At 38.7% G+C, this 13,214-nt stretch overlaps 1 protein-coding gene across 1 annotated transcript in view; it reads right to left on the bottom strand.

The window, feature by feature from the left end:
* The window catches only part of LOC139132184 (uncharacterized), a 34,187-nt gene extending 23,376 nt beyond the window's left edge, over positions 1 to 10,811 (bottom strand). Inside the window, exons 1-3 of the mRNA XM_070698574.1 lie at positions 10,436 to 10,811; positions 1,937 to 2,078; positions 1,481 to 1,653 (exon numbers count right to left, since the gene is read on the bottom strand). Coding sequence (XP_070554675.1) covers positions 1,481 to 1,653; positions 1,937 to 2,078; positions 10,436 to 10,615 — 495 coding nt within the window. The 5' untranslated portion in view covers positions 10,616 to 10,811. The remainder of the gene's footprint in view (positions 1 to 1,480; positions 1,654 to 1,936; positions 2,079 to 10,435) is intronic.
* Positions 10,812 to 13,214: the final 2,403 nt, after the last annotated feature.

The following is a 13,214-nucleotide window of genomic DNA, read 5'->3' as shown; positions in this document are numbered from 1 at the left end:
TGGTAACTTTTCAAACACGATTGGTACAAGTAATTCGCCATAACTATCTTCTGATTTACCCAGTGCTTTCAGACCCCTGGTGTGTTTTTCCAGTGAGTCATAAAAAACACGTATGCTTTCGGTGTTGGTACTTGGCATTGGCAAACTCCATAACGCCTTCATATGACATGAAATGATTTTATGTGTTTGTCCATACCTGTTTTTCAGTAGTTGCATTGCTTCTGTGTAATTTGCATTCGTCAGCTGGAGCCCTTCTATGGTGCGAGCTGCTTCACCGACTAGCTGTGCTGACAGGTACTGGAACTTCTGTATGTCTTCCAGTGTTGGGTCGTCATCAACGGCTACCTTAAAAGTGTCGATGAATGTCGTCCACTTCAAACAGTCACCGTTGAAAGTTGGCAATTGGAGTTTTGGTAGATTTACCTGTCGTCTTTGTGTTGATGGGGCGATTGACGCTATGGATACTGTATCTGCTGAGGCGGTTGGTTGTGTGGCTCTCTCGGCTGCAGTCGTCGATCTTTCGAGGAACAGCTTGTATCGGACCAAGTGCTCGTTGATTTGAATGTGATAGTCATCTGCTTCTTCGAATAGCTGTTCATAGGTTTCTTCGTCTTCGGTCGCTTGTAGGATTAATTCGTCGAGATCTTCGAGAGTTTTCGTTCTTTTTTCTATGTTGGATATAGTCGCTGAACAGGTCTAGGTCGCTCTGTTGAGGCTCACCTTTCTGTAGAATTTCGTCAGCTTTCTGCAACTGTTTTGTCATCTGGCCTCGGTTGCTCGATCTTCTCTTGGTAGCTTGCTTGACATCCATCACGGGTTGGTCTTGGTTCTTCCCTGCCATGCTTGGTTGATGCTTGGTTTGGTCAAATCACTCTGGATCCTGGTCTCGGCACCATAAAATGTGGCGAAGGGAAATTACGGCTGTGATGGGAGGACGTACAGACAAGCCGATACGAGGTGTTGCATTTGAACACTAACTAAGAAGTCCTACTTTATTCACAAAACCTATGGGTTTATATACATGTGTGTTGTGTAAGTCACATTTTCATATATTAAAATTCATAAGTCTTATTTAAGTCTTGGTCAGGTGTGATGTCAGGGTGGTCTTTCTATACACAATTACAAGGTATAAACGTGAATTGCATGAGGTTTGGAAGGTGTCAGTAAATAAACTAGTTGTATATCGGATAATCACTGGTAGTGTTGAAAAATAAACTAAATGTATATGTCAATCAAGCTAACATCTTTTCATTTCCCGACAATCCTTGGATGTTTGAAAAAACCTACCAGCCAGCCAGGGAAAAAACGACCACTGACAAATAATACAAATGTATCAACATAAGCTCAATTTTATTTGGTTTCTTTCGGAAAAATAACATTTTTTGTAATAGTGTTAACATTTTGTTTGTTGTCTTAATTTTCTCTGAAAACCTACCAGCACGCGGACGGCAAGCAAATAATTTTATTTAAAGCGCCTTACCAACATTTGATGGATACATTCGTTGTAGATTTTCACATATGGCTTCAGCATATCAAAATGAAATACTGGAGTGAGCAATCGCCGATTTCTCTTCCATTTCGCACCCGTCGATGCAAGTAGGCCGTCACCAATCCATTCTTTTATCACAGCAAATGCAGATGGATTTTTCGGCTCTGCAAGTCAACCAAGCAGCTTTATCACAGTTCTTACGGCAAACAGGTCATCCAGGTATTACTAAACAGTTTAACGATGTAATTATGCAAAGGGATGGCAGAAAATGTGACTGTGGTCGCAAGATTAAATGTAGGACCTAAAGTGTCATATGTTCACATTTCTTTGTGCTTTAAAATTTGCTTACATTTGGCAGACCACATTTTTTCACTCTAACCAGAGTCACTGGATCAAATAACCGCACCCGTACGCAAAAACAATAACATGTTCATCGCCGACACTTACCTGCAGTTGACGCGATTGCCTTGATGGTGTCAGGGTGGACTAGGTTGAGGGCTGACCTCACAGGGAAGCACTGGACGTAGTAGTGACTGTGCTTTTGTGTAAGTCCTTGTAGTAACTGTATGCCCTCCTCGTCACCGATAGCCTAATATGGATAGATAAAATTATTAAATGCAATCCCCCAGAATTCGGAACGAGTGTGGCAACACCACACGCGTAATCTTCCTCTCTCGTTCGGGTTTGCCTGTACGAATCAAGAGGAAATACGAAAGGCTAGGAATTTTTACGCAAGTTATTTCTTTGTACATCATGTAAAATCAATGTGAGCGAAAATCCATTCATGAAATGACTGGACGTGTAAGCGGGACGTCGCGACCAATGACACTCAGCCGCGGGGCTACCTAAACTGGCCGCAGTCACCCGGCTTCTCCGGCAGCAGTCATACTGTCTGGCCAACGCGTTAAGCCCACGATCTATGCAACAGCGGCATACCACTAACACGATAGCGTGAGAAGTTTATTCCTTCAGTAACCTGTTTCGATATTTGTATGCCCAAAGACTTGGACCAAGTCCAGCGGCCACCAAGAACGGTTTGCTATTTCGTTAATACTCAAATATCATTCAAAGAATTCTGCTTAGCAAACTTTGCATGAAATTTCCAAATTATCAACATTATGTTATACGAAATGGTAAGCTTAATATTTGACGAAACATATGGCGAACGGTGTTTGGCTCGGATTCAAAAATCGGTTCGAGTGTCTCGAACAAGGCGAAGCTCGGACGACGGAATTTCAACAACAAGGTACAATTCATTAAACGTGATGCACAATATGCATGCATAATGCAATTTAACTTTAATCTTTAAGTGTAATGAAAATATTGCTATCGTCGCTATTACAGAACAAAGCGCCATTTCTTCTGATACGGCTCAAGACTGCGGAGAAGCATCGTCGCTGCTGTCAGAAATGACAAACGATCGTTGGTTCTCCAGCTCTACTGCGTATGCATGACCATGACTATAATACTGTAGCTTCAAAAACAATGTACATGTATTTGGCGTTCTGAAAAGGGAACTTCTTTAAAGCACCAGTGCTGCTAACTTTTGGTGGTTTTTTCATTATTTTTATTTTATAAATCAATTGCAACTTCTTATTCTACTCCCCAAAGAATGTTGAAGCACCCACTATTTAGCTTGTCAACTTAGCGTCTATATGAGTAAAATGCATGGTTATTGTTTACATTTGAATTCTAGTCCGGACCAGAAGTCAGTTTTCAACAATAACAATGCAGTTTACAACCATAGGGGCTGAGTTGACAAGCTAGATACCGTGTATATCAACATTATTTAGAGAGAAGAACAAGGAATTATGGTTCACATTCAAAATAAAAATGGTGAAATTATCATCAAAAGTTACCAGCACTGGGGCTTTAATTGGCATTTTCGAGTCAAATAAAACTTGATAAAATGGTTACTTGTTGATGCAGATTCAGATCTTTGTACTTTAGTAAGTAAAATTATTGATTCATTTGATTTTCAGCAATGTAACATAATAAAGAACGACTTCAGTAAATATTTATTATTATAACATGCCACATGTTCATTCCGTGTCGCGGTTCGCCAGAATACGTCACGTGACAAGAAAATAGATACGTCTAGTCCCCACCGGATCGAAAAAAGTGACGTCAGAGAGTATTTTTTGAAGAGCTATTTCCCTAGGGAAATAGTTCTGACCAAATTTGAAAAAGTACCCGGTCACGTGACCGTCACGGGCGGAGTGTCGTCTGCAGCTTTGCAACAACGGCGGGTGACTGGAACGTGATGTGCGTCCGGGATAGGTGACAACACATTCTCTAAAACAGATTTTCCAACATTTTCAAACATTCAAACAGCGTAGGAACTTGAACAGCTCATCGACGGAAAAGCTTACAAAGTGCAACTAAGGATGTCGCTAGGTATGCTTCGAATATCTTTTGAAAGAAAGTAGTACCACGTACAACTGAAACCGCTGTACATTGCTCAGTTAACTTGTCACAATCGATTGTTGCGGTGCAAAATATCAAAACACATTCAAAACTATATAACAATACAACATGAGCATGTGGTGTGTTATAAAACACCTATAGCCTGGTCTTTATTCGGGCTATAGCGCTCGTCTATTACCCCTCGTGGCCGTGTGTTACCAGAAACACATCGCTATACCCTCGGCCTACGGCCTCGGGGAATAGCGATGTGTTTCTGGTAACACACGGCCCCTCGGGGTAATAGACGGGCGCTATAGCCCTCATGACCAGGCAATAGGTGTTTACTATATGAAACAACACGTGTGGTTTAACAAAGACTATTATAAGTTACAGAGCAAAAATGACTATTTCTTAAGAAAATTAATACAAATATTGCAAACAATCTGAAGTTGTACTTGGAATCACGGACCAAGTTTAAGGTAGTATGCGCCTCGAAAGTGAAAGAATTAATCTGTTGCTCAAGATTAACTGAAGGAATCTTTCAGCCATTTTCTCTCAACACTAAGAGTAAAAATCTGGATTGCCGTGCAAATTTTGGAACCAGAGAAACAAATTTCCCAAAATTTACCGATATTTGAAATTCAAAATGGTCGCTACCCCTGTGTTAACTATATGGAGAATAATAAAATTTTAGATTTTCGAAAAACGAAGACAGCGAAAATTTTCTTTCGCCAAGCGCTTTAAAATGAACCCAAACAATAATATATCAGAAAAGAATTGAAAAAAATTGAGAGTCCAACACTCCCCTAGGTGCATTCTACCTTAAGGTGATATGTGTTTTCAAATAACATATCTTTAAGAATGATGTCAAAGACAAACTTTTGTCCTCGTCTCTTTCTGATGTCAAGATTATTTTGGTATTTTGAGACGCCAGGGGTCTCCCCTTCATTGACCCCCTCCTAAGATTCGGTAGCCATAGGACTCAATTAAAGGGAAACACCTGTCGGGAAACACGCAAGGACCGAATGCAAGGACTGTTGAGGGGTCGTCCGCGATACATTTAGTATCTGTAAACCGAGTACGAATGAATATCATGCCAAACGAATTTTACGATCATAATTTCAATACTTCGTTGCATACTAAATTGGTATGCTTCCCCGTAATATGTTCTAAAAATATTTGACATAATAATTTTACCCATTTTAAGATCTGACTCGGAGGTTTGGGGCTTTTATCACCATGAAAACTTGGAGGGAACACAGAATGATGCTTGTTCGATTTTTTAAGTGTTGTTGGCAACGCACCAAAGTAATCGCCTTGGGGAGTATGTGGGAGGTACCAAATCTTTTGACACACAGCCAATAAACGATGTTAAAACTGCCTCGAGGTAGATACCCCCAGGAAGTGCTACGACATGTTATAAATTGATCAATCTGGTGGTAGATCAAAACCAACATAATGGTACAACGTATTAAAAAATTATCGCATTTATGTAACTTACATAATATATGGGACAAACAGGAAATAGATGATGTTGATTCTTTTATGAAAACTTTATAGAGATAATTTTTCAAAGTAGTTGTATGATAAATGCTGTGCTCTCGCTGTCGCTCGTAATTTTCGTAAATTACGAACAAAAATGAAAATTTACGAAAAAAAATGAATGCCCGATCGGCCATTTACGAACGATTTTGTTATTTTTGAAGCCTGATTTTCGGTCAAGATTTTGAATTCCGGGGAAATACTGTCATATCTTGTCTTTCAAAACCTACGCTGCCCCTATCATCGGCGCATCAACACATGGTGATAGCTGGCTTTGGACTTTGACCTGTGATAACATGAGCATGCGCGAAAAGGTATCAAGATCCCCGGGTCTTGTAATCTCATAGTGGTGTGTCATGCACCCCATTACGGTAGTTTCGAGACACCCAAACACTCACATGCTGTCAACTTTCCGAATGGACTGTTGAAGCGGATTGAGGGAAGCGGGCAGTTACAAATACTTTGGATTGATAGTATCCAGTTGGGAAAGAAAGTTGGGCATGAAAACGGCAACTGATAAGAAAAAAATACGAAACGATGAAACCGCCAATGAAAAGTGTTTTTCTGTGCATGGAGGTGGAAGCGAGCCGGAATTAGATGTCATAGATTTGTCATTTGACGATCTGCAAATTGAATTTTTCAGTCAGCTTACCAATTTTAATAGGTTTCCTTCAAACTATTTTACAAGAAACTGTCTCAGCAAATGTTATGAATACTGATAGTTTTCTATGATCCAGAGAAAATGCTGTGCACAGTCCCATGACCAAAAAGTTTATTTTTCATTTTCTTTTGTCTATAATGAAATCATTCATCATTTCTATCCCCTTAAAATCATCTATTGAGTACCAGAAGTGCTTGTTGAAAGTTGGTGGGTTCAGAATGACATAATTTGTGCTTACTAATATTTTTTTAACCCAATTCGTAAATTTACTAACAATTTCGAAAGGCCAGGGAGAGCACATAAATGGTATAGTGAAGTTTGTTCTCTAGATAAATTGTCATGGTACAGGCAATGTAAGTTTGCCATTGAACAAGAAAATTAACAAATTCTATTTTCAGGCTTGCATACTTCCCAGTGTCCTTCTCCTTCCCGTTACTTGCAGGTTGAGGTTAATTGAAAATTTGGAATTGATAGAGACCAAAGATTGTGTTTGTTATTTGATCGTAACGAAACTGAAGATGAACACCATCACTTCGTTTTGTTTTATGTTTTTTGTTTCTTTTTTGATAAACACAGAATGAAGTATATTCCTGTAAATTATTGTGATCCGAAAGAAATTTTATGCAACCGAATGTCACTGATGATGACCGTACTACGTTTAAAGACAAGTCATCGTTGATGACACAGTCCCCGCTTGTCCATTTTGTTATAATCTTTGGTGTCTAGGTAGCTGTGGTATAGGTAGCTGTGGAATGACATTGATGCAACGGGTGTATCAGACCTGTAACTTGCATAATAAAGTAATCTGAGGAACGTTCAATAAATGACTCATCTCTGCCGGTAAGGACCACTGAAGGAACTTTTGATTACATCACACATAACGATGCCCTCACTGCCTCTAGTGTCATGACGGCACATACTATACACATGGTTCGGTGGAATTTTCGAAATGGTATGGGATCGGGTATGTTGTTGTAATCAGCCATTTCAGATCATATAATGAAACAAATTAATGTGCACAAGAATGCAGCCATAATAATTAATATTTTATCTTCGTATCACGTTTGAACAAAATCAGTCCATCGAGGGACAGTGACCTATGTTTATGTTTCAAAGACATAAAAAAATCACACCAAAATTGAAATCAAATGGCTGTCTATTGACCATATGGATCATAGCACAAAATTAGTAGACATGCATACGTATGCCATAGTACTTTATCTTTGTACCAAGTCTCAACAACATTTGTTAAGGAATACTTGCATATGATTAAGCCTCAAAGACATGAAAAAATCCAAAAATGACCATCTGGCAGCGATATCGGAAAAAAAAATGACAATCTGGCAGCCATATTGGAACATGTCACGAAGTAAATTGACATGTATATGTATGCCATAGTGCTTGATCTTTGTGTCAAGTTTGGACAAAATGGGTGTAATGACCTTTGAATTACGCAATTCTGCACTGCAGTGCAGCCATATTGGATCCCATCGCAAGGTTAATTGATACATGCATATGTATGCCATAGTGCTGTGCCTTTGTGCCAAGTTTGAACAAAATCGGTTCAAGGATGTTTGAGTTATGGTTCAAAGACATGAAAAAATCGCAACAAAATGGCCGCCTCACGCCCATATTGGATCATATTGCAATATATTTCGACTTGCATACGTAGGCCATACGGTAGTGTTATGCCTTTGTGCCAAGTTTGAACAGAATCGGTTCAAGGGTGTTTGACTTAATGGTTCAAAGACATGAAAAATCGCAAACAAAATGGCCGCCTCGTGGCCATATTGGATTGATCGCAAAATAATTTGACATGCATATTTAAGCCATAGTGTTATGCCTTTGTGCCAAGCTTGAACAGAATCTGTTCAAGGATGTCTGAGTTATGGTCCAAAGACATGAAAAATCGCAACAAAATGGCTGCCTCGCGCCCATATTGGATCGTATCGTAGAATAATTTGACATGGATATGAAAGCCATAGTGTTATGCCTTTGTGCCAAGTTTGAACAGAATCGGCTCAAGGATGTCTGAGTTATGGTCTAAAGACATGAAAAATCGCAACAAAATGGCCGCCTCGCGCCCATATTGGATCGTATCACAAAATAAATCGAGGGCATCTGTAGGATATAGTGCTATGCCTTTGTGCCAAGTTTGAACAAAATTGGTTCAGCAGTGTCTGAGAAACTGTCCGGACGGACGGACGGAAGCACGGACGCACAGACGGGAAGTCCCCGCCGGACTTTGTCCGCGGGGACTAAAAAGATCCTCTCAGACACTGCACACATCAGATTTGTCTGCTACTTATCAAAATACATGTAGCTTTCTATGGCTTCTCAGGAGATGTAAGTCTAAACACCTATCAAAAGTATTTGATAAACTGCTTTTCTTTCTTTGATATTAAGGGGGTGCTGCACCCAACACAGCATATTTTGCTCAAAAATTACATTTTTGCAAATAATCATTCAATTTTAATTAATATATTAACCCAAGATTAAAATGTTGGTTGGGTTCACCTTTTAGCTTGTCAAGCAGTCGTAAGTTTTGTTATAAAGAAGTGTTAATTTAAGCAAATGAATGCAAATCACCCGATTTCCTCCCTTTTTTTTCCTCCCAATTTCAAAATTTCCAAAGAATTTAACTCCCCTCTGGCTGGGTCAAATTTTCTGAAATTTTCACATTACGTTCTTTAAATGCTCTTCGAATAAACGACCATTTTGTTTGGCAATAACGTTCTTACACATTAAATAAGGGGCATTTGAATTTTACTAATCATGATTTTAATAACTTTTTCTGAGTGTTAGTTTTTTAACCCTTACCATTTTTGAATGAGGATAGATAATGCAAAATAAAATAGTCGTTTTTTGCTACATATATCTTCTTTCAAGTTAAATATTACATTTCAGAAAATAGTGTCAAGTTTAAATTAAATTAAATTAAATTAATTACATTAATTAATTTTTATCATTAATAGCAAAATTGAGGTTTTTTACCCCAAATATACACCTACTTCATCTTTCGAGTAAACTACTGCTACCATACTAAACTTTAGAGTCTCTGGTTTTTGAAAATATACAGTATGAAGGGGTTTCCTTGTCATCTTTGATGAGAAATATGGTTTTGAAAAAGTATTTGTTGGCAACATGCAGCTCCACCTTAATGATTGACATCCATTTAAGTACAACAGTTCAGGACATCTGGTTATATGCTTAGAAAGTGTGGAATACATTCTTCACAGCTCATTCAAAATGCTGTATTCAAACTTAAACTTGAAACTTTGAAATTCCTATCTTACAACTAACATGTCAACATTTTCATTAAAACATAGAAGAATTTCAGTCCTTCTGTGTTTTAATGGAATCGTTGACTGAATTTTTAAAATTTATATGTGTGTGTGTGTATGTGTGTGTCTGTGTGTGTGTGTGTGTGGGTATGTGTGTGTGTGTGTGTGTGTGTGTGTGCGTAATTTCTATTTCACTTGTTCTTTAGCTTTGTCACGTAGGGGGTCACCATGATGTTGGAATAGGTGGTCACCCTGTTTTCGAAAGTTGGAATATGGGGGTCAGCCACATTTGGCGTCGGCAAAAAATAATCCACCACCCCCATCCCCCTGGGCGAAGAAACTGACCAGTCCCTAACTTACGTTTTGATTCTGGCATAGTTTTCGATTTGATTAATTTGCTTTCAGATAACGCTAATAAACAACACGACCCTTTAACGGATCAAGCAATCAACTGAGGTCAACATGATGTCACCCTTTCATACAATTTACAAAAGGTATTCGATTGTGAGAGGTCAACACACTGTATTTATGATCGATAGGTTTGAAAAGGTCAACCATTTTGTCGTTTATCGATGAACGACTCTGGTAGAGGTCACCTGAAACACTTCGTTAATAATTCACCTCGAATATTTATTCGCGATAATTTGACATACATGGAGATATGTTAGAGTCTTTTGTTTCGGGGCTGTTGAAATTATTAAACGACAGAATGTGTATCCCCGGTACTCTCGTTTTCAGACCTTTGCACCCGATTGACAATGTTAAAAAATTCATTTTTAGTTGGCCTCCGGAGCATAATTTGGCATTGGGCCATCGCGTCTAGTCAGATATTTTAGAAATAGTTGCCGAACTACTCCTTGTGCAACCATTGCTTTTGCATAATGCCATACGCATACAATTGCAATTCGGTTGAAAGGGCAATCGGATCGGCGCAGAGGACAAAAACCTTTTCCGTTCAGGGTCACAAAAGGGGACCAGTATGATTACGCAGCGCCTCACGCTTATACAGACAGTGGCTGTCGAGTGTTTTCAAATAAATGAAACCATACTGACCATTTTGGGGTGACCATATAGCCAGTGTCTGTCGGGCGCTTGAGGAAATGATCGCAGCAAGTTGTCATAGTATCGCCGCTCTCTGACGATGAGCGCTATTCTCCACGCCAGTGAGACAAGCACCAACGCAATGGTAGTCCACAGGGCAGTAACGATATTCTCCAGTGACACAATCGTCATGGTCTTTCACGTTCAGTGGCTTCGCTGTATACGTAGCAATGGCCAGATGGGTTGCTGCCAATCGACGATGTGTTGTTATGATTACATTTATGTGATTACAGGCGCCACAGCCTCAGGTCGCGGCCGGCCGTTGCCGTTCGGTACCCGTACGCATGCCGAATATCTGCTTGACCTGACCCAGGAGGGAGGGGAAAACTCCGAATGAGGCCACCTAAGTAACCTAAAACGGAATTTACCGCGCAACGCATAGCCGGTGTACCTCATTTACAAGTTAAATTACAGAATGTGGGATTCCATCGAAGCACACGCGGACATTGAATTATAAATGAAAATTACAACAGTGATTTTTTTCCATTCATATTTCGAGCCGTGAGATCGTAATAATATTTTGCTATCATCATAATAAAATGACTCTTAGGGGGCCGTTACAGAGGTCACGGTCCTATGCTATGTAAATTTGTGACGTCACCAGCAGTTTTGTCAACACAGCGGGAGATTTAAAGGACGTCGGTGTCGCACAGGCAAGTAAAATAGTGGTTTTCTGAATATTTCTGAGGTGTCATTGACAAAAAATGTGTCGATAGCAACTGGTGTGTAACAAGTAAAAGAATACAAGAACAAAAATCATTGGGATAAGATTATCAACGGAAATTTCAAGAAAAACTCGTACTTTGGAGTTTGGTTATCGTGCAACCTGGACACAAATTGTCGTTTGGTCCAAATTTTTCTCGATCGCAAAATTTAATTGGGCATTTTACGAAAAAAAATAAGATCGCTGAAGGGAAAACAGGATCCTTGACAAGTGTTCTGCAAAAAACTGTATAATTCTGAGTGCCCAAAAGATTTATCCAGGTTTTTTTCTGGTGCGGCCTGTGTAGCGTCAGGTTGTTGCCAATGGCAACGTATATATTTATCATCCATACATTCATATTTTTGCTATCTCTGATATTTTGTTGGCCTGAACGATGTAGATTGACCTCTATTAATGGCCTACATCTTTATATGTACACTGCATCTGCTTTGTATAATCTAAACATCTTTTTAAATCCCTTACTGTTTTCTTAGCAGATTAGAATATTGCCAGGGAAACTGAAAGGGACTTATCAACATCCTTGCACCATTATTTCTTGCAACTACAGTAATACACAACAAATACTATTTCTTTCAGCTTGAATGGTGTGTTAATTGCATTTGACAATGTGAAGTTACTTCAACCATTTAGTGATATCCTGGATGATCAACCCTACATTCATTTTGATACCAATCTTGTATAGAAACCTTAACCTTAATTTATAAGTGATCGGAGAAACTTAAATTTCAAGGTGCATACTAGCTTAAAAGTATTTTCTGTCTTGTAGCATGGGCATACTTAAATCACAACAGCAACTGTCCCACAGAGCTTAACTGTGATGGGGAGGGGCCATTGAGGTACTCTCGAACAGCAGCATATTAATTGGTCGAGTACATACCTGTACTTAATTAAATATTTGTTTAAATTTTGCCGGCCACTTTTCTGGGACAATTCTAGTATCACCTATGTGGCATCAGGTTGTTGCCATTGGCAATAAATATATTTATCACCTATACATTCATATTTTTGCTATCTCTGATATTTTGTTTGCCTGAACGACGTACATTGACCTCTATAGTGTTGAATGTTGGGATTCATTTACTATTTGGATGCACTTTTTAACTTTGACAATATTAGAATCTTTACCTTTGAATTTTTATTTTTGTTTCAGACAGATGTAGATGAGATAGCACAAGTCAAGATTTTTTAATTTTATTTTCATTTTTTCTTTGATATAAACCAAAGTAAAGAAATATGGACATTGAAAGGCCTGTAAGTATCTATGAAAGCAATTAAAATAATGTTTACGCAAGTACGTTGAGGCACGGTTACATGGCAAAATTGGCTTATTTTGATCATTAGCCAATTTTTTGAAAGTAAAACCTCGGATTTGAACGAAATTCGGTACAGACTCACATTTTTCAAAGGCTTATATTTTGGCGTTGAAAAAATTTCCATATGGGCAGTCACGTGATCATAATGACGTCTTTTTTGGTGCAAAAAGTGCCCCCAGTATAACAACATAAAAACAACGCCTAAATTTCAGTGTTTGCAATAATATGGAAGCATTAACTATTGTTCGATCTATTTAAACTTTGGCAAAGCCTAATTTGTTCTCATTAAGCTGTGTAGCGAATATAAGACAGAATGACATAATATTCGTACAAAATACCACAAACTTCAGTTTTTTGGAGTCCTCTAGAAACGTTAATGCATAAAACTTTCATTTGCCATTTTGCAATTTGAAAGAAAATTTCATTCTGAAAAGCTTCTGGAAAACCATTTAGCAATTAGTCGATGCTACCGGCTTGTTAGAACGCTCGAAATATGATTAATATATTTTCTACAGCGTCGATAGCCTTCACAACTAAATGCGCATGCGCAGTGTACAATCATAATATTTATGAGGCCTGATTAATTATTCATGAAAATTCCAGCCAGCCATTCCTTAACGCACTTGTGTAGTGACTTCCAGGGTTTACTGCTAGATAACCTCATCCTGACCACAGATGCATGGGGGATCGATGT

The sequence above is a fragment of the Ptychodera flava genome, chromosome 4 (genome assembly GCF_041260155.1).
Source record: "Ptychodera flava strain L36383 chromosome 4, AS_Pfla_20210202, whole genome shotgun sequence".
NCBI lineage: Eukaryota > Metazoa > Hemichordata > Enteropneusta > Ptychoderidae > Ptychodera > Ptychodera flava.
This window is presented reverse-complemented; position numbering and strand designations above follow the sequence as displayed.